This window comes from Cibotium barometz, chromosome 15, assembly GCF_041138505.1.
Source record: "Cibotium barometz isolate CiBa-2024 chromosome 15, ASM4113850v1, whole genome shotgun sequence".
NCBI lineage: Eukaryota > Viridiplantae > Streptophyta > Polypodiopsida > Cyatheales > Cibotiaceae > Cibotium > Cibotium barometz.
In genome coordinates this window covers 26648485-26671178 of record NC_141060.1, presented here as the reverse complement: position 1 = coordinate 26671178, position 22694 = coordinate 26648485, and the positions used below count along the sequence as shown (strand labels likewise).

General features: G+C 43.6%; 1 protein-coding gene across 1 annotated transcript in view; it reads right to left on the bottom strand.

Annotated features, from left to right (window-relative positions):
- LOC147631111 (uncharacterized) overlaps positions 1-15984 on the bottom strand; it is a 97677-nt gene extending 81693 nt beyond the window's left edge. The window contains exons 1-3 of the mRNA XM_086809443.1: positions 15731-15984; positions 15537-15625; positions 13725-13811 (exon numbers count right to left, since the gene is read on the bottom strand). Of these exons, the coding sequence (XP_086665569.1) occupies positions 13725-13811; positions 15537-15625; positions 15731-15884 (330 nt within the window). The 5' untranslated portion in view covers positions 15885-15984. The remainder of the gene's footprint in view (positions 1-13724; positions 13812-15536; positions 15626-15730) is intronic.
- Positions 15985-22694: the final 6710 nt, after the last annotated feature.

Here is a 22694-nt window from a genome sequence, read left to right as displayed (position 1 = left end):
AGGTTCTACTTCTATACAAATGCTGCACTAAAGATCATGCCAGTGTGTCACTGTGTACCCCAGTGCAAGGTGCACGTGACATTCCCTCCTACTTAACTTGGTGGCAGGTTCAGAGCTTCCATGTAGTCCACCAACAACTGGGGGTTACTCCTGAAAGAACTCTTCATCAAGCCAAACTGCTTCATGGGTTCCGCAATCCTTCAACTTCGTATAGAATTGTCGTATTCTTCGACCGGATCCATGCTTCCATCTGTGGAGGAGAATCTGTTATGGTGCTATAACTTCAGCTTCGTCAATCATATCTGGTTGTTGCTCTTCTGAGATATCTTGCAATGTTGGACCTACATATGGCTTCAACCAAGAAACATGAAAGACATTGTGCATAATCCAACTTTCCGGCAACTTCAACTTTAAAGAGACATCACTTAACTTCTGAATGACTGGAAAGGGGCCGAAACTTCGGAATGAGAGTTTAGGACAACACTTGCCCACTTGCTTTAGCCATTGTTTCATGACGCAAAGATATACCCAATCCCCTTCCTTAAAATGGACATCTCACCTGGATTTGTTGGCTTGCCGGGTATATGCTTCCTGAGCCTTGGCAAGGCGCTCCTTAATTGACTCCATGATTTTCGAAAGTCTCGGTGGTCTTATTGGCCTCAAGAGATAGCGACACCTGTCTCGTCAAAAGAGATGAGAAACGGCGTCCAAAAGCTGCCTCATACGGCGTCCGACCAATACTCGATGAGCGAGTATCATTTAGGATTGCCTGCACCAAAGGAAGATATTGTTCCCATTTCGACTGCTAGTCATGGTAGTATGATTTGAGAACGTCAAAGGCCAATTGATTGTAAATTTCTGTTTGGCCATCTGTTTGAGGATGGAATGCGCTAGACAACTACAACTTAGTCCCAAAATTGTCAAACAATGCTCTCCAAAAGTGGGACGTAAATTTTGGATCTCTATCTGATGTGATAGTCCATGGCAAACCACCAATGGGTACCATGGCAAACCGAATGAACAAGCGAGCTATGTCCTCGGCTATGGCTGTGTGCTTGCACGGAATGAGTATGCAAAACTTGCTGAATCTATCCACAATGGCCCTACACTGTGCGTTTCTAGATCCAGCTGAGGTGGGAAGAGGGCCTACGAAGTCCATACTGATGTCATAAAAGGGTTTCTCAGAAATAGGCAAAGGCTGTAGCAACCCTGCTTGTTTGGTATGAGGTACTTTCACGTTTTGACATATCTGGCATGATTGAACATGTTGGTAGACATCCCGGCGCATCTAAGGCCAATAGAATGACCTCTCTAACTTCTCCAAGGTACTGTTGATATCCCTATGACCCCCAACCAGAGAATCATGGGCATCATGGAGAAGGACTTGACACTTGTCTTTGAGTACACAAAGGCAGTTCTTGAAAAAACAACCAACCATCCTGTATACTGTAATGGCCTGGGTCGGAGCTAAGGGCCAACTGATATTGAGTCCCGAACTATGCCGAATCCGGATACTATGCCTTCATACTGCCTAAGTCTTTGCCTTGAATTTCAAGCACAGTGGACTCCTGCAATGTCTGAATAGTGCCCTTACGACTAAGAGCATCGGCAACGGGGTTATGCTTGCCCGGAACGTATTCAATCATTCCCCCCAACTGTTGGAACAATTGACTCCATCGAGACTGCCTGTCACTCCATTGAACACTAGGCATGGTTTGCAACCATTTAAGTGCCTGGTGATCTGTCTTAACTGTGAAGTCCCTCCCGTAAAGGAAGTGCTTCCAATGTTTAAGAGCGGTCATCACCCCCAAGAGCTCTTTGTTATACACCAAATAATTCTTCTCGGCGTTATTCAACTTGCGGCTATAATAAGCCATTGGTCTACCATCTTGCTGTAAAACAGCTCCAATGGCAAGATTACTGGCATCAGTAATCACCTCAAAAGGATCATCCCATGATGCCAACTTCAAAACTGGAGACTCAGAGGCAACTTTCTTCATGGCCTGGAATGCCTCTACCGTGATGACGGACACTTGAGCAAGTCAGTAAGAGGTGCTGCAAGGTCAGAAAACTTGTCCATATATGTGCTATAGGCCTAACAAAGACCCACAAATGAGCGGATTTCCTGGGCTGTAGTGGGAACATCCCAACTGAGAATGGCATGTATCTTTTCAAGGTCGAGGCTAATATCTGAAGAACTAATGATGTATCCCAGGTAATGGATTTCTTGTACTCCAAACTCACTCTTCTTGGTATTGATAAACAACTCATTGTCTTGCAAGAATTGCAAAACTTGTGTCAAATCTCGCTAATAATGCTCTGCAGTCCCTCAGAAGATAAGAATGTCATCTAAGAAGATGAAGACGCATTTGCCAATGAGATCCCGAAAAACCCGAGACATCATTTTGTTGAACGTCGCTGGTGCATTGGTGAGACCAAAGGGCATCACCACAAATTCGTAGTGGCCACGCTCGGTCCTAAAGGCCATTTTTGAAATGTCGGCCTCAAAGATCCGAACCTAATGGTAGCCACTCTTAAGATCTATCTTAGAAAAATTCTTTGCACCATTGAGTCGTTCTAGGATGTACTCTATTTTGGGCATGCGGAACCTATTCTTCACTGTTAGCTTGTTGAGCGCCCTGTAATCCACACATAATCGTGCAGACTTATCTTTCTTCTAGATAAACAGAATGGGAGCGGCAAATGGTGAGGAGGATGGTCGGATAAAACCGGACCGGAGTAACTGAGCTAACTGTTGTTCCAGCTCGTTCTCCAATGCCTTAGAAAGGCGGTAGGGAAATTTGCTGGGAAGTCTTGAACCAAGAACCAACTCTATGCGATGGTCCTCAGGTCTACTGGGTGGGAGAGTGGGCGGGATGTTGTATTCAGACAAAAGACCAGCCATCCACTGCTACTTGAACTACATTAGACTGAGAGCGGACATACAATAACACACACTCTACTCCTTTTCTAATCACTCTTTGGACCTGAATGTGAAAAATGAGTGGAATGCCAAGAATGCTCCCATCCCCGCGAATCATGAGAGGCTCGGGAAAGCCTTCAACGATGGTCAAAGTGTCCTGCCTCCAATCAGGAGTGGGTGCATACTGTCTAAACCACTAGATCCCGAGGATCATGTCACACCCTAAGAGAGGGGAGACAATGAAATCCTGCAGAAATGTGGCCCGCTAAACCTAAAACTCAAATTGTAGAGCTTTATGAGTAATGTGCGTACATAGACCAGGGGTAAACCCGTCCACATCCAAATGATTAGGAACCAAGGTACAGCTCATCTTGGTAGCCAACTCCGGAGTGATGGCATCCTCAGAACTGCCCATGTCGAAGAGGACAATGAACTGATGTCCCTTTGAAGTGCCATAGGCACAGATGAGAGCCTTTGTTTTGTCCTCAACCTCACCATCCGGCTTATCATCAAATACCACTCGTGGCACTGAATTCAAAGAGGGTAAAAGCTAAACGGCATTCGACGCTGATGGTGGAGGTGTGGATGATTCTACGGTGGCTACTTTGGAGTGGATGCTTTAGCAGACTTTTCACCCTAGAATTTAGGACAATCTTTCTTCCCGTCTCCCACAATGTGACAGAAGAAACAACGGTTCTCTGTCCAGTACCGTGTATGTTCATCAGGCTGGAGATAACCTCCAGTTATGGCCTCCTTAGCTTTTTCTTGGGCATAGAATCTTTCTTATGGCCCGATTGACCCGAAGAATTTTTCTTTTGGTCCTTTTGGTCTTTGTTGTTCTGAGCCCCCTTACCCTGGGTAGATGACTACTAGGTGGATGACTGTTGTTGGGGCTTTGGGGTAGACTGTACCTGCTTGGGCTTACCAACATCAGCTCTTGATTCTGAGTGAGGGTCAGTGCCCGTGCATAAATCTGAGGCTCAAAATTCTGAACTGGGTACTTAATGGTAGTGTCTAGACCTCGAATAAACTGCTTGAGCTTACCTTCTTCTGATATGCCCAATTGTTGGGCTAGTGTAATGACCTTGTTTGAATAGATCAAAAAAGAGGAACCACCCTGAGTGAGTTTATAAAACTCATCCTCAAGATTAGTCATGTCACCACTTCTCTGGTGACGTCTGGAATGATGTCATTATTGAATACATGTGGAAGGGCTCCATGGAAGGATTGGTATCCTGATGTGAGTTCTTGGCATGATTTATGAACTCATGGAAAGGTGGTAACCCTGCTGAGTGACTCTGGACTCATGGAAGGGAACCACCCTGGTGAGTACTTTTTGGTCCTGTGTGGACGACGCCTATGAACGGGCTAGTTGGATGTACAAGATGTAAGTTGGGAGATTTCATCCACTATGTTTGTGCACCAGCATACGTATGTGAGTTGCACATGCATGGATGACTTGTTTTTGATGCCTAGACAACCCGTGGATACGCGTGTGCACACTTGTTTGGGACTCATATAGTTTCCTTGTGTGTTTTGTAGGTGGTAAGTGTGCACACTTAACCCAATTTATTCATTATTTCATGTTACTAAGGTTTATTGGGTGCAGGGTTCAGATTCACTTAAAGTGTGGGCGGACACACTTATAATTTTATAAGTGAGTTCACATCACGCTGGACTATTTTTAATGAACCAAGGCCAATTATGAGAGATGGGCACCCGGCACTCCCGAATAGCTCAACGAGTTGCTATTCTCGGTGTGGGAGGGCCAAAGTGGGCAAGCCCTGACTTGTAGAGCACTCAACTGAAAAACATGGGCTGTTAGGAGCTGTTTGGACAAGAAAAACAGCAAGTTTACTCAATTTGCATGAGCTACAAGTGGAGTACATGCCAAGAGCAAGAGTCCCAGGGTTGGCTGGCTGCTCTCTCTCTCTCTACAGGGCTGGCCGACTGCATCTACAAGGCTGCAGGCTGTTAGATTTGTTTCCAGTAGCTAGCGCATGGCTGTTGGGACTGTTTTTGTGCTACTCTGCTGAGAACAGGGCTTGGACGGAGTGAACAGAGCCTCAACAGGAGCTGGCCGACTGTTGTAAGGGCCATTATTGGCTGTTTTTACAGGTTTGCAAGAGGTTTCTCGCGACGAAACTTGAGCAAACATGTCCCTAGACAAGCATAAGGCCTGGGAATGTGATTTGGTGGAACCTGTGGGTGGCCAGTGAGCCAAAACCACGGCTGGTTACTGTTTTGCAGGTTTGCGACAGCACTTTGTTAGAGGGTTGGTGACTGCTCTATCAAAGTATAGGAGTGGTTGGTGATCACTCTACCCTGGTTGGTGACCGAGGGTATTTCTACAGGAGCGGTTGGTGATCACTCAACCTTAGTTGGTGACCGAGGGTGTTGCAACAGGAGTGGTTGGTGGCCACTCAATCTTGGTTGGTGACCGAGGAGTTGCAGGTAATGTGTTTACCTCTGTTTTCACAGTTGGATAAATCTGGTGTTGACTGGATGAGTGTGTACTCTCCGGGCACTCGCATCTTGTACATATAAATACTTCTGTTGATAATAAAGATACCTCAGGGGGGGGGCTGGCCCAACTTCAGCCCCTAGTGCTGTGTCATGGGAAGTTGGTTTATGTTTGCAGGATGTATATGCTCATGTAATGTTTCACAATGATGGTAATCATGTATATGCCAAGAATCGTTAATGTATGTATGCTGTTTTGGTAGTGAATTGGTTCCGTATACACGTGCCCGCTTGTGACAGTGATATCAGAGCATTGGTTTGTTTCTTTGCTTGAGAAAGACGATTTTTGGGCATACGGAAAGCTTTTTGCTGAGCATACAAATTGTGAAACATGAGCATGCAAGCAAGGTCTGGTGAGCATTCAGATGCACAGCGGTCTGCTAAATCCGCATATTCTGACCAGGCCGATGTACTTTCAGAGCTAGAGGCTCTCAAGCGTCAAGTTAGACGCTATCGTGAGGAGACAGCTGAATTGCGGACTCTCAAGAATGACCCTGATGTGCAAAGGGTTTTGAATGAAAAGAAAAAGAAGGGTTCCGGTCACGATGCGGCCTTTGAGGCCATAGCAGCAAAGATGGGATATGAAGATCCTAGAGAGCTGGCCATATCTTATTTGAAAGGCAAAAAGGATGTATTGGGTGATGCAGGTACAAAAAGGACTCCCCGCGTGGAAGCACATGCAGATTCCAGTACATCAGGAGATGTAGATCCTCGTCACCGTTATGCATCTTCACGCCGAGAGCGTTCTTCAAGTGCAGATTCTCACCAATCCAAAAGCATGTCTCGAGTACGTGGGAAGAGACCCACGCATGAGTCTCCTAAGCCTAGACATGAGGCTAGAGACAGGTCTCGTTCTAAAAAGAAAAGACGAGAGTTCAAGTCAGGAGACAAAGATGTGAAGTTTGAGAATGGCTAATTTCAATTCGGTACAAATGGCTGCTGCCATAGGCTTCGATGTATCAGATTTTGGGACTCAAATGAATGCAGATGCCGCTTTTGAGGAGGGTAAAGGAGTTGATGTAACGCCGATCATTGGCAAACTCCGAATTCATATACAGGGATATCTTGATCATTGGAGTTTCTTAGTTGCTCCTCTCACAGGATGTGATGTTTTGTTGGGGATGCCTTGGCATGCTCGTATGGAGCCCAAGAAGGACTATAAGTCCAAGAAAATCAGCTTTGTTCATAGAGGTAGAGAGCTTGTTATAGAAGCTGGTACTCCAGGTAGTACCATACCTATTGTAAGTCATGTTCAGGTTTCCAAAATAATGAAGAAGTCAACCTGTTCTTACTTGGTTTTTGTACAAGAACAATCTAAACATGAGAATGTAAATGTAGATCATCTAACTCGAGAGCGCATAGACTTTTTGCATGGTTATGGTGATTGTTTCAAGGATGCATTACCAGGAGAGTTGCCACCTGAGCGTCCTGAGGATCATCGTATTGATGTGATACCTAGGAGTATGCCCCCGAATACACCCCCTTACAGGGTGAGTGCAAGTCAACAAGAAGAGATTATGGCGCAGGTTAATGACTTGCTTGAGAAAGGGTTGATACACCCTAGTTCATCTCCTTATTGCTCACCTGTGTTGCTGGGGCAAAAGAAAGACGGGACGTACAGGATGTGTGTGGATTATCATGCCCTTAACAAGGTGACGATAAAGAACTAGTTTCCGATACCACCTATCGATGATATTTTGGATAGGTTAGAGGGTGCAGCATGTTTTCGCCTCATCGATCTTAAGAGTGGATATCATCAGAAGATACGGGTGGCCCCTCAGTATATTCACAAAAATGCTTTTCGTACGCAGTTTGGGCTTTATGAGTTCTTGGTGGTCTCGTTTGGACTTGCCAATGCTCCTACCACCTTTAACCGTATGATGGATCGTATCTCCAAAGCACACAGAAAGTTCACAGCTACTTTCTTTGATGACATCATTGTGTTCTCTAAAGATGAAGAGCAACATAAGGAACATTTGGCCATAGTGTTTGAAGAGCTTCGTCGCCATAAGCTCTACATTAATGGCAAGAAGAGTGAATTTTTCTTGGCTGAAATTCACAACCTTGGTCATATCGTATCCAAGGATGGAGTACGTATGGATCCCGCCAAGTTGCAGGCTATAAAAGATTGGCTTGAATTGAAGAATGTACATGAGATTAGGAGTTTTCTGGAATTATGCTCATATTATCGCCGGTTTATTAAGCTCTTCGCCGAGATTGCTTCACCTTTGCATGATTTAACAAAGAAGAAAGCTACTTTTCACTGGGGTGACAAGCAAAGGAATGCCTTTCTTAAGTTAAAGGAAGCAATCATGACTGCACCGGTGTTGATCATTCCAGATTTGCATAAACCCCTTCTCAGTGGAATGTGATGCATGTGGGAGTTGTATTGGTGCAGTGTTGAACCAAGAAGGCCATGCAATGGCATATGAGAGCTGTCGGTTGCAACATGCCGAACTCCACTTGCAGGTTTACGAGAAGGAGTTATTGGCAGTGATTCATGCTCTCACGATGTGGAAGCATTATCTTTTGGGAGCTGAATTTACCGTTAAGACTGATCATCAAAGTCTACGGTATTTTCTTACACAAACTAAGCTATCTGAGAAACATATGAGATGGGCAAACTTCCTATCTATGTTTCATTTTCAGATTTTACATACTCCTGGTAAGAAGAATGTAGTGGCGATGCACTATCCCGAAGGCCTCAAGTAAGTGCTATTACAGTAGCCTATCATTAGGACTTATCAAATATGCAAAATTCTTATCATGCGGATGATGATTTTCATGGGCTGGTTTTCAACAGGGTATTTTACATCCCCGAATTACTCCATACGTGATGGGTATTTGATGTTTCATAATCGTTTATGTGTACATAAGGATTTGAGGCAAAAAGTAATGGATAAATGCCATGCACCACCTTCTGCAGGGCATAGAGGAATCCTTGCCACTACACAGGTTTTGGAGAGAGACTTTTTCTGGCCAAGAATGCGTAAAGACATAGATGACTATGTGCGTCAATGCATGGTTTGCCAGAAAGTCAAGTTTGACAGGCATAAGACACCGGGGTTGCTTCAACCGTTGCCGATTCCGAATCAGCCTTGGGAGAGTATTGCCATGGATTTTATCATAGGTCTTCCTAAGTCGCAGCAAGGGAATGATGCCATCTGGACTATTGTAGATAGATTCAATAAGAAGGCACATTTTATTCACGTACGGAAGATCATAAAGCCAAAGCATATGGCAAAGATATTTATGGCACAGGTTTTCAAGCATCGTGGTATGCCAAAAACGATTGTGGGGGATCGTGATCCTCGCACCACAAGTCTCTTTTGGCGATCATTGTTTGATAACATGGGAACGAAGCTAAATTTCTCTTCTGCACATCATCCAGAGACAGAAGGGCAAAGTGAGATTGCAAATTCAGCAGTGCTTGATCTTTTGAAATGCTATGTGGCTGATCGCAAATCAGATTGGGAGAAGTATTTGTCTCACTGGTAAGGTTTGCTTACAACATTACAGTGCATACTTCTACATGCAAGGCGCCCTTTGAGATTGTTTATGGCAAGATTATTTTGCCACCTATCCTTCGCACGAAGGATGAGATATTTGCAGCAGATGAGTATGTAAGGAATTTGGATATGGCCTTTGCACAACTCGGACAGCCATATAGAGATCCCAGGATAAGCATAAGAAAGCTGTAGATAAGCATAGAAAGCAATTGGATTTGAAGGATGGAGATTGGGTTTTATTAAAATTCCAAAAGGCTTGCCTTCGCAAGCAAACTGGGAAAGATGGTAACTATCCGAAGCTATCTTGCAGGTATTATGGACCATTTCAGATCTTGGAAAAGATCAATGAGGTAGCTTTCAAGCTGGTGTTGACAGATCATTGGCGGATTCATAATGCTTTCCATGTCAGTCTCTTGAAGAGATATATTGGTCCTGAGCCGATGGACGGCTGATGAATGATATGGTAGAGGCTCTTTGCATATGTGTGCCATGTGTGTGGATCCTCAATCGGGGTACGAGGGCAAGGCTCTCTCATCCTACGCCATGCAGTGGCTGCATCTCTGCTCATGAGTAGGTGGTATATATCCCAGTACTGCGCCTCCTCATATGCCCGCCTCTTACGGCGTGTGAGGGTCCTCATCTGTTGGCTCGCCTGTCTCTATGTAATGGTCCCCAATGCTCTTTGGGCACGGAGGTGTCTATATAGCTCTCTGCACTCATCATCATACCACCGATTCTGGGGCATGCTCCCAGATCTATAGGTGTGCAATGTGTATGATGGGGGGGAGAGAGAGAGAGAGCGAGGGAGTGAGGGAGAGGGAGAGGGAGTGGGAGAAAGAGAGAGAGAGAGAGAGAGAGAGAGAGAGAGGGAGTGGGAGAGAGAAAAAGAAGAAAGAAAGATTTTATTAACGTCTTCCAAAAGACCGAACTCGGCCTATGAGACAAATCAGTGTACCTGTGTGGGGTATCCTCTGTCATCCCAACAAAATGGAGAGAGAGAGAGAGAGAGAGAGAGAGAGAGAGAGAGAGAGAGAGAGCTTGCTGCTTAAGCTCAAGAGTGGGGAGAGGGAGTGGGGCGGCTAGCCAAGAGTAAGAGAGTGGGAGAGAGAAATGAAATGAATTGAAATGATATATTAACATCTTCAAAAGGCCAAAATGACCTATGAGACCAAAAAGGTTACAACAATTGGTGGATCTGATACAGAGCTCAAGCCTTATAGGCGGTTCCAAGCATGGTGCGGGTCACGGCAAGCCACAGTGCCAACGGGAAAAACGGGTGTAGCTGCCAACCACCAACCGAAGATAACGGGCAGAAGCAACGGCAGAAAAAATGGTGAAAAAAAAAAGTGAAAAAAAACAATGAAAAAACCAACGAAAAAAAAAAGGCAAAAAAAAATAGCAAAAAAAACATAGTCCCGGCCGTCCTGTCCCAGACCGGTCCCTGACAAGTTAATCTCGTTCCACCGTTCCCGGGACGACGTCCCCTGGTAACGCAGATGCCCGAGGCGTCCCCCCGTACCCAATCTATGTCGGAGCACCATGTCGTTTCGGGACGGCATTTCCGCATCCCGGCCCTCCGTCCCCTCCATCCCCTGCGACTATGGCTGAAAGCACCCTCACGACTGTGAAAAACCAGTTGGCCAGCATTAAACACTAGTCGGGGACTGCACCTCCAGTCGACTAGCTCATTAACTGCTCACGACTACCCATATGCCCAGTCGGCTGCCCACAGTACCTAGTCGGGTGCTACCCGACTGTGAGGCAAGGCCTTGGCTGCCTTTACAAGGCTAGCCAAGCTGGGCTACCTTGGGGCTGGCCCCCTCCCATGTGGATGCACCTACAATGCTCTACATGCGTCTAAAGCTAAGGCTGACACATACATGCTCCTGACTGATGCTCTCCAAAGTGGGTTAAGAGAACTGACAACTGACTGACCTCTAAAGTTTAGAGACTGACCTACGTAGCTCGTGCCTGATTGTCTCTGGACTGAGTGCTCACAATGGAATCACGGCGTATGACAAATAATCCTAGAAAAGGTTCTACTGCCAGTGTGTCACTATGTACCCCAGTGCAAGGTGCACGTGACACAAGGCTATATACCAAGGTATAACAGTTCGACACTATCATCACCCTATGCACCGTAAGGAGTGAGAATGAGTAGCCAAGCAAAAGCAAAGTCTACCATAAAGCCACATGAGCAAAAGGAATTATGCCACATTGATGTGCAAGCCCAAGAGTGTACCTTCTCTATGTGTCCAAGTTAATATATTTTTGAGTCTAATTAACCTAAGTCCAATTTAATTAACACACTCATCATCATGAGTTCACTTAGGCATCATCCACCTTAGATTAGCCATGTTAACTGTTTTGTCATTAGAGTAGGATTAGCATCTCTTTAGAAAGTTGATTATCATTAAGAGAGCTCAATTCGTGCTTCTCAACAATGATGGGACTTATTTAAAGTAAGCATAACCAAATAATAGTAACTCCCACTGATGAGATTTAAGCTTATACACACATGAAGAAGATCATCAAGAAGTGAGACAAGATAGAGCAAAAGAATCACGAGACCATGGAACTACTCATCTCGCACCTTCACATAATGTCTTACATACAAAACTTTGAGGCATAGCATACCAAGTGCACACAACCTTGTTTGTGCCCGAGTGACCTCCGATGCCATTACTACGGATTGAGAAGAGTCGGGCACTAGTACAGGAGCGCCAGTGTTGTGCGAGGTCCCAGAATGCCAGTGACACATTCTCCCAGCCGCAAGAAGGTGAGGATTGCCTATGACTACTCATCGACAACAAAAATTCTAGTCCAACAATCTCCGTCGATGCTCTTGTTTGGTAACATGTTTTTATTCAGTTTGTTCATGGAAAATCGGACTTGAAAGCCCGTGGAATTTGGTACAAAATGAAATACTCCAATAATATACATCAGTATTGAGAGGAGGAAGTGGGGTTTGGGGCAGGAGGGTCGTGGCGGCCCTGTCCGGCACCAATGGTGGTGTTTATTGAATCATTTCATTTTCAGCTTCGTACCTTGCCTTGTGTTGATCCATTCAAATTAAGTGCTTACGTGTTAACTATTTAAGAGACGTGCCTAAGAGCGTTCACACCCGCCAAGGTGAATTACACCCTTACCCCTTATCCACCCATCTCACAAGTTCTGCAGCTTACCAATCTAAGCACAAGGCAACAAGCGATTGGGAGAAGCTGGAAACGATCTGCAGCAGACAGCGTTGGGCTGAGCGCTGGCATATAACAGCAGCATTGATCTGAGATTAGGACAACTACGTTTTGGGTTTCATTTTGTATTTTGAACAATCTGTTGTTGCATCGTTGTAGCATTCTTGTACATGTAATATGAAGTAGGATTTAGCTCTATTTGTGAGTTAGCTTGGGTTTGTGTCTTCTCTCTAATAACTCTTGCACCAAAGCACGGGTATTGAAAGCTTTCCTATGCATCTCGAGGCCCCAATTGGTCCCGTATGGAGGCACAAATGCACTCTACCTCACCGTGCAGATTTCTTCACTAATGAGCATTGAGGACTATTTATAGGGATAAAAAGTTGGCCAAAGGCATGCTAATTCACAGCAAGAATATCAAAATTTTGTTAGATCCCAGTTGGTAAAATAATCCCTTCTCAAGAGATTACTTGCACAATATCAATGTTCATCTACCTGTTCTTATCTTACCTAACTTTCCTAGCTAATTGCTAGCACTCACTCCCTTCTTACACCTCTTCCACTCATAATACTAATGCCAATGTGTAAGCTCTAGCTTGCTCACTCCCATTACTTATGCCCCCTTGCTTCCCAAGTTACATTCTCCTTAATGCTGCTCTTGAACCAATGGCAAGGAACAAGATGTTGGAAGCGGGATTGTAGACTCACAATGTAGGGTGAAAATTTAGATAAAGCCCCTTACAAGGTAGAGAAAACATCTACATAAAAGTGAGAGGATAACTTAAGGGCAGGTTCATGTGCACATTCGCCTTTAGTCTACTAAATATATGCTTTCCCTATATTGTATTATTCCTCTATCAATTAATACCTCCAGATATTACTCTGAGCACAGTTGGCTGTACCATTCTGGACCTTTAGCCTGGATTAATTGACCCATCTGCACATGTGCCTTTTCACAACTATCGAAGCCTCTTTCAAACTCTCCCTTGATGGTCTGAAAGCTCTCCTAGAAGTTGCTGGGTAGAAGATCTTGAGGAACATATAAAAGAAAACAAAATATTTGGCTGATGCCGCTGCCCCAGAGGTGATGACAAGGACCTAGGGTGATGGTATGGCAATCCATGTGGAGCCCACATATGACAATATATAACATCAGAAAGCTCTTGATGAGAAGATCAAAGTGTTGCATGCCATTCTAAATAATACAAGACCTATACACTACTTTGGACGTGTGGAACAAGCCCCTAATAAATTGTGGATACCATGCACTTGCAACAAGTACAAATTATCTTCATAGCCATGTCATTGCTGCTCGAGCCATGATGAATGGCATCCTTGAAGAGTGCTTGCTCTTGTTTGCTTGCTGGCTGAGGCACAGTGATATCTTAGCAGTATGCTTTCATAGGGGCAAGGTCTTGGTACTCATGCTGCTTCCACACAGCAGCACAAGTTTTCCACAACATGCAGGCATCACGATATTAGGTTAACAGGATCACACTTTAGGTGCACATATGCTTGGTTCACAAGAAAAACCATGAAAGGATTTAAATAAAACAAAACCAACACAGAAATCACCTTAATAGACTCGGAATGTAGAATGAAACGATCAACATTCGCTTCCATAGATGTGACTGTTCCCTTGTGAGTTGACCCATCACGCAACTGTATCCACCCAAAAATAATATGAAAGCTCTTCAAAGTTGAAACACAATTAGTGCAGGCTACAGAAAATGCAGCCTTGTGGTTTATCTGATATATTATGATAAGCAGGTGATCATAAGAGCATGACCTATTTCAAGAGGTCACTTCATGCATCAACATCACCACATTTGTGATAAGCTACAATTAAATTTTCAGCACAACCATATGCAGATGAAGACTATAATATTTAAATTTCAATTGTGCTCTCTGCATATTAACATCATGGAGCGCGTAAGCATTCAGGGCCAACAAAAAAAAATATATATGACATGCATACAAAAATTGATGTGTTTTGTGCTACCAGCAAACCTTGACAGAGGAGATAAGGCTACAAGTTAAGGATTACCAAACTGTATGTATGCCGCAATGTGTGTATGTGTGTGCATGGTTGCTTTTGTGTATGTGTGAAAGGCATACTTCCCGTCCACAAAGGAGATTTACTTGTGTCAAGATGTCATCACCAATCAAGGAAGAGTAATGTCTTTTCTAAAAGCATAGCAACATTGGCAATTGGGCATGCATTGCAAACCAATTTGAACACTAATTAGAGAGCAATTAGAGCCATTCAGTGAGTTATTGGATGACCCTATTGAAGGGCGGCTTGAAGACTGGACTTTGCAAAGAATGGAACATGGACCATTCCCTAAAGTCCCTTTATCACAGCTCATTGTTTCTAGATTATATTGATTGATTCTCCCAAAACCGTGGTTTTCTAATTACACTAATCATCTTTGGGGAATCAATCAAACCACAAAATGGTGGAAGCAAAATTTGCATAAGATCTGGGACTGCAATTTACCTTTGAAGCAAATGTTTTCATGTGAAGATGTATTGCTATAGTATTCCCTGTTGGAGAATTTCTAGAAAACATGCACATTGGGTCTGCTAAATGCCATTCTTGTCAGCATCAGAAAGAAAAAGTGCAACATTTATTTTGGTACTGTTCAGCCAGTTGATCTTTTTTGCAAAGACTTTTTGGATTTCTTGTGGTGAGATTTTCCAAGAACTTTTGGATGTTTGGAAAATATGCACAACGAATGGATAAATATACTCTCTTTATTGCCTGGCTGCGATTTTGGGCACTATGGACCATATGGGTTGGTCACAATCAGATGGTTTTCCATCCGTTAAAGATTGAAAAGTACTTCTATTTCCATCAATCTTTACAACAATCTTGGCACGACAACTATCAGCTACAGCATATTGATCAAGCTCAATTTGATCTTTTTTTTTCACCATTTTCCCTCTTTCAGAGCTTGATTCTGAACATTAATATAGACAGTGTTTTTTTTTTTGTATGTAAGTATGTATGTTTAAAAATGCAAGCTTGTTCGTATACATGTATGTATGTGTGTTTGTATGAATGAATATGCATGTATGGATCGATGGATGTATACATGTATGCCTATGTATGGTGCATTGATGTCTCTATATATGTATGGATAGATGGATGGATGTACGGATGTAGATGTGGGTACATGTACTTGCATATAAAAGTGTGTGCATGTATGTATATGTACGTATAATTGGGAGTGTATACATATGACTGGATGGATGTGTAGTGTGTGCATGTATGTATAATTGTACGACTGGATGGATGTGTAGTGTGTGCATGTATGTATATGTATGTATAATTGGGAGTGTATACACGTATGTATGTATGACTGGATGGATGTGTATAGGTACCTGGTAAAACAGCGCAGTCTTTCCGGCTCCACTTAATCCCACCAGCAAGATGGTGTCTGGTTTTTTCCGTCTAAACACAGCACGTGCAACTGAGATGGGGGGACCAAAGGGCATCACATATCAACCACGGGATGCTGCAAAAATGCAGCAGCAAAACAAGATCTCAGACAAGCGGAACAGCTGAAAGGCCATACCAAGCAGAAGGAAGAAGAAGGTGGCTAGCAAGGCGGCGAGGGTGGTGTAGAGCTCCAAGGGCACAGCGATGCCGAGCTTGTCTTTCGCAAACTGCTGCAGGTGAAGATCCACATTCTGTTTCGACCGCGCATCCGGGCCCTCGTTGGAAGCCATCGTTACTTGGCAACAGTAGGCGAAACTGCGTGTATACTTTACGCAAGGCTGCACCAAGTCCCCTCCTCTCTGCGAACGTTGGGAAATAGCTAAGGAAATTTTTTTCCCCTGCCTTAATAAATAGATCAGCTTTTTTTTTTTTACGATCACCCAATTATTATTATTTATTATTTGGTGGCCTATTTTCTCTCATTAATTAATTAATAGACAAGATTCTCTTGGTAATAATGTAGACCTTTAAGATTTATGGCTTATGACTGAGTGGTCATATGTACATTTGAAAAAAAATTATCCTCCTTTTTAAGCATTTTTTACTTTAGATTGTATTTTTGACAGACGTCTAAGCAGTAGAGGCTCACACAAAAAGGGAGGATCTCTCTCTCTCTCTCTCTCTCTCTCTCTCTCTCTCTCTCTCTCTCTCTCTCTCTCTCTCTCTCTCTCTCTTGCTGGTCTTGTTAAATCCAATAGGGAGGGATGCACCTATCTCTCTCTCTCCCCCTTCATTCAAGGAGGGAAAGAGGGGAAATGGTTCCTCAAAAATCTAGGTGGGAGGGGAGCATGCATCCCTTTCTCCCCCTTCGATATTTAAGGAGGGAAAGAGGGGAAATGGTTCCTCAAAATAACCCCTAGAAGGCGAATTTCTTCCTACCTCTAATGTGTGCTTCTCTTCCATCTCTCTACTAGTCTATGCAAGAAGAGGGCCACCTTGCTTGCTATTGCCTGAGATCCTTTTTAAAAACTTGTTGATTTTGTTATTACTGCCTTTGCACTCCTCTTTAAAAACTTATTGATTTTGTTGTTACCACCTTTGCGCTCTTCTTTAAAAACTTGTTGATTTTGTTGCTACCACCTTTGCGCTCTTCTTTAAAAACTTGTTGATTTTGTTGCTACCTCCTTTGCACTCCGTTGTACCATGTTGGGATTTGTTTAAGAAAATCGAGTGAATTCTTAAGCATGCATATTCACTAGACATATTCACTCCAACTGCCTATTCAATTAATTAGTGCCTGCAAACAAACAGGCACTAATTAATGAATAATCTAAGATATAAAACGTTAACAACCTAAGGTCACAAACCTTAGCGAACTCTCTCTCTCTCTCTCTCTCCTCTATGCAGTGTAGCGAACAACCGCGAACCCTCTAGGATCGAAAGCAAAAAGAACACTCTGATCATGTCGCAGATAACACGAGATTGCAAATTCTCTCTCTCTCTCTCTCTCTCTCTCTCTCTCTCTCTCTCTCTCTCTCTCTCTCTGTGGATAGTTTCACTGGCAGGGACATCATCTTCTACTCTGAGACGCATCAGGCTCCTGGACAGTCCATGCCACATGTTAGTGGATACCGATGGGAGACAGCTTGTAGTTAGGAGACTTGTTCAAAGCATAGAGGACGGGGCTTAGGAGGAGTGGCAGTATTGTTTAGAGAGGAGCTACAGCCACTGATACATATAGTCCGCAAAGATGAGCAGGCTAGGTACATGTGGGTTAGACTAAGGGCAGAGACAGGCAGATATCTCTACATTGCTATATGCTATTTTGCTCCTAGTACATCAGTGTATGCATCACCTAGCGGGCAGTCTCCCTTTTCTATTTTGGATGATGACGTTTGGGAGTTCTCCATGGATGGTGACATCATTCTCCTCGGGGACTTCAATGCCAGGACCGCTCATAACCAGACAGTATTTTATGATACCTCAGAGGAGATGTTGAGGGGGGTATGGGCCTATATAGACTCTCACATGATGAGGAACACACTCAATAAGGGCGGCATTTGATAGACATGGGGACTGCACATGGATTGGCCATCCTGAATGGCCTACAGAGATTCCCGGCAGAGCGGGTGGTTTCACTTGCTTTCCCCATCGGCATGGTGCTAGTACAGTGGACTATGTTATGGCTCAGCCCAGTCATCTCATTCCCTCTTTTTAGGATTTTATGGTAGGCACTAGGCCGGTTGGAGTAGCAATGGATCATGCTATCTTGTCCTTCACTCTCACATTTCAGTTCAGCACAGCTCCATTGGGACAGGTCTCCACACACACACGTTATACCTTTACGAGGGAGACTGACACCGTGTACACGAATGAGACATACAGACACTTATGTGCCAAGGAGCCAGGACGGCCATTAGATGAGCTCACTCAGATATTGATAGAGACGCTTCATGCTGCAGCATCAGAGGCATATCCCCATAGTCAGCCTACACGGAGACGATTTGGGAACATGCCCCAGAACAGCTGGTATGATGAGGAGTGCAAAGAGATGAGGATCAGATTACAGCGAGAGGTGCTCATGGGTGTTGCCACTCACAGACAGTCACGGATTACCTTCTGGCGCCTAGTGCAACGGAAGAAGAGAGCTTATCTTGCTCAGTTAGAGAGGGATTTGTATCAGTTCTTTATGAGTTAGGACTCAGGCAAGGCATGGAGACTATTCCATGAGCATTCACCATCACCAGCCATTACCTCCACAGAGCTTTGGGGTGAGTATGCAGCATCCCTGTACACAGCACCAGGACAGCCACCCCAGAGACATGTGCTTTCTTTACTGCTGAGATGGTAAGGAATGCTATTGACAGGATGAGGACTGGGGGAGAGCATATGATCATGATGGTTTGGTAGCAGAGCACTTTATTCATGCCAGAGATATGCTTGTAGAGCTTATTGCTATGATGTTTAACCAAGCCATGTGTGAGGGTTTTCCTGAGACTTGGAATATGTCCACGATTGTGCCTATCTTCAAGTCAGGGGATCCCATGCTTCCTGGGAATTATTGTACCATCATGATTGGTCACACATTGGCTAGATTATATGCATCTTGTCAGGACTATGGTCCTACGGAAGTCGAACCCTAGCATAAGCTATTAACTTATGCTAGGGTTCGACTTCCGTAGGACCATAGTCCTGACACATCTATTCTTGAGCAGGAGTTGAGTAGATGGGTAGAGAGAGAGGACATACGCGCATCAGGTCAGGCAGGGTTCAGGAGAGGTTTCTCCACTCTTGACCATATCTTGACACTCAGAGCTATTATTGAGGAGGGCAGATCATATGGCAAGAGGATTTATTGTTGCTTTGTGGATTTCCGCAAAGCTTTTGACACGGTACCGAGAGCCAGACAGATGTGCAGACTACAGGAGATGGGAGTGCCCACAGAGATGATTTGGGGAATCATGGCTTTATATAGGACAATTATGGGGCAGGTACGTACTACTCACGGTATATTTGAGATGGTTCACTCCACTATTGGGGTGAAACAGGGCTGCCCCCTTTCTCCCACCTTATTTGGGATGTATGTGGATGAGGTTTCGGACTATGTAGAGCAGGAGGGTGACAGAGGAGCACGGCTAGTAGGGACATGGATTCCGTTGTTATTGTATACTGATGATATTGTGTTGATCTTAGATTCTCCAGAGGGGATGCAGCGTCATTTGGATGCATTGCACACGTTTACACAAGATAGTGGATTGTCTGTTAACCTTGGTAAAACCAAGTTGATGGTGTTTAACACCACAGCACAGTGGGTTAGGAGGTCAGCACCCACCTTTACATATGGTCAGGAGACAGTGGAGTATACAGATGCATATACTTACCTTGGTGTGGTTTTTAGTGGCCCACTATTTTCCTTGAGGAGAGCAGCGGAGACTAGATTGACCATAGCTTTATGCAGCATTGGGGAGACTAGAGAGGATGTGTTCACAGGTTCAATTTCATGAACCTCGAACAAAGCTCTGGCTCTTTGACACTTTGGTCACTTCAACCATGCTGTATGGAGTGGAGATATGGGGATCCTCAGTGGATCACCACAGCCGCGAGTTGGTAGCACTGATGGATGGAGATGTATGGAGAGGCCCTTGGTTTCTATGATTTCCCGAATGATTAGGGCCAAGGCCTCCGTACCACATGATATTATCCGTGCAGAGATGGCTGCCCCCCCATTGGTAGTACATGCACTCACTAGATCAGTCTCCTTTATACATAGCACTTGGGCTCTCCCTAGAGACATATATGCTCGCTTAGCCCTGGAGTCTTCACGACAGTTGGCATCACAGGGAGACAGATCATGTTGGTATGCACAGATATCAGCTTGGTTCCAGATGCATGGCTTTAGTATGGACAGGCTACCTCCATTTCAGTACTCCCTGGGATGCACCCTCCCTCTCTCTCACACGGGCAGAGATTACCAGACTTATCAGGCAGGACTTGACTCAGTTGGACACTAGGAGGACTTGACTCAGCTGGACACTAGGAGGACATGGATACAGCCGACACATGAGCTTGGTACGAAGATGGCTTTCTATAGAGATCATCTTCTCCAGCTCATGAGGATGGGTTTGTGATTAGACCCAGCTACATGGATACTCATCTTTCTCATGGGGTACGGTGTGGTATTGGTCAGATGCGCACATCCTCACACCAGCTAGAGATTGAGACTGGCAGATTTAGAGGAGTACCAGCTGAGGCCAAGGTTTGTCAGTTGTGCGAGATGGAGCTAGAGACAGAGTTACATTACATATGTCACTGTCCAGTATGTTATGAGATAAGAGGCCATTTTCACTGCCTGTTCATAGAGGGTTTCGGACCACTTTCCAGAGTCATGAGATACCAGGATCAGAGATGCCTCAGGTTATACTTGCTGGAGCTGCGTAGACATAGAGAGGGTCTCTTGAGAGGGAGGGGATCATAGAGGGAGAGACACCTACAGACGCAGATTACATACTTCTTTTGACTAGAGATTGAGCAGTCAGGCCAGCAGGCATTGCAGCTAGCCCCAGAGTATAGTCGCACAGAGGTACACTGATTGACCGGGCTACAGAGCTGGGGCGGTCCAGGCACCCCAAGATGAGAGGCCCATCTCGACACCGGCGGAGACTACAGAGGATCAGGACCATACTAGCACGGCATGGGAGACGTCCAGTCAGAGTACTCACCATGGAGGACATTGAGGATATCTGCCATCGACCGCTGAGAGACATCGATGCTTGTTGCTGGAGTTTTCCTTCCCAAATGTTATCCATTAGGAGCTCCTATTACCTTACTTTTCCCCATAGTTGTTGTTTCAGTTTCGGTTAGTTGTTTAGTTGTTTTAGCTTTTCTTACACAGACATTATATCAGATCCACCAATTGTTGTAACCTTTTTGGTCTCATAGGTCATTTTGGCCTTTTGAAGACGTTAATATATTATTTCATTTCATTTCATTTCTCTCTCTCTCAATGAATCCCTACATGCGTGGGAGTATTGGTTGCATCGTTTTGATGTTATGATTTTTGTATAGTTATTTGTATTTTTAATCAATTAATTTATTGGCATAGTTGATGTAAGTGCAAATCATTGGATTAGATAATGGAGGCGAGCTGGTGGTTGGTCATGAATATTTTGAGATAATCGATTTGAGTGTCAATAAATATTCTTTGATTATGTGACAACAAGTGCCATTAATTTATTTTATGCACACCATCCATATTTATTGATTATATATATATATATATATATATATATATATCATTTGGGACATGTGAAAGCTCTCCAATGGGGATCATGACAAAGCATGCTCCATGATCGTTCATCTAGATCTTTGATCATTCGTCTCTAGGTTCGTCTCCATGAAGATGCACAATAATGTCTTGAATAAGTGTGCGTTGTGTGTGGATATATAAGCAAGTTGCACACATTCTACCCATGAGTTGTAGGAGTTCATATGGTTGACATGGGTTATGAGGGGATGGGCAAGTCATTGTGATGTGTAGTAAACATTCTAGCGAAAAGAAAGTCTCGAGTCTATTAGTCTTATTAAAAAAAAGGGAATAGTAAATAGTATTACCTAGATTGAAACTGACACGTGTAAGTGGTTGAAAACGTGTGTAATTTCTTGCAAAAGCTCTTGAGAATTTTCAAAAAATTATTAGAACACTCACATATTTTCTCCTAATATTCAATTTTGTCAACTCACAGAGCAACATGGAATTATTCATTGATACATAATCAAAAATGACACCATCGTAGCCCGTGAGAACAATTTCTTTCTCACTTAAGTCTTCTTCAATCTCACTTACCTCCTAAAAATATATTTGTCATGATGCATACACATGCGTTTCGAGAATTACACTTTTATTTTATAGAACATCAACCACCCATGGGGATGACAAATCTTTTATTCCAATTTTCTATTCACATATCGTTCTAGCATCAAATTAATTCATAACATTTTGAGATTCCTTTATTAAATATAATCTTATATTGTTAACCCTTCTTATTAGGAATTCTAACAACAACTAGAAAAGATAATATTTTTCATAGATATTTAGTCAAGCATAAAGGCCACCCCATCAAAGATTCTCAATGGCTACATATCTTGCCCTCATCACCTATCCATCCTTGATTGCATCTTATGTTCATACTAGCCCATGATAATTATTTATAATTTTGTGACAACCGAGGATAGTTACTTGTCAACCTCGGGGCATGTTATGAGAAGTTAATTCATTGAATATTTATATTTCCACGTTCTCCATTATTTATGAATTCTCCTAGACAGGTTTAGATTTGGTGCCCTTCTAGTCCGGGCGATCGTAGCTTACTTTACGCATACACATGTGAATCTATACATGCATGGGAGTATTGGTTGTATCGTCTTCATGTTATGAGTTTCATATGGTTATTCGTATTTTTAGCTCATTAATTTATTATTGATTGGCATAGTTGTTATGAGAATGTATTTTAAGCTCTCTTAAAAATATTATTCTACCCTCTTAGATAATTTAAGGATGTTGGATTATCTTTGTGTCATGCAAAATTATTTTAATATCATGG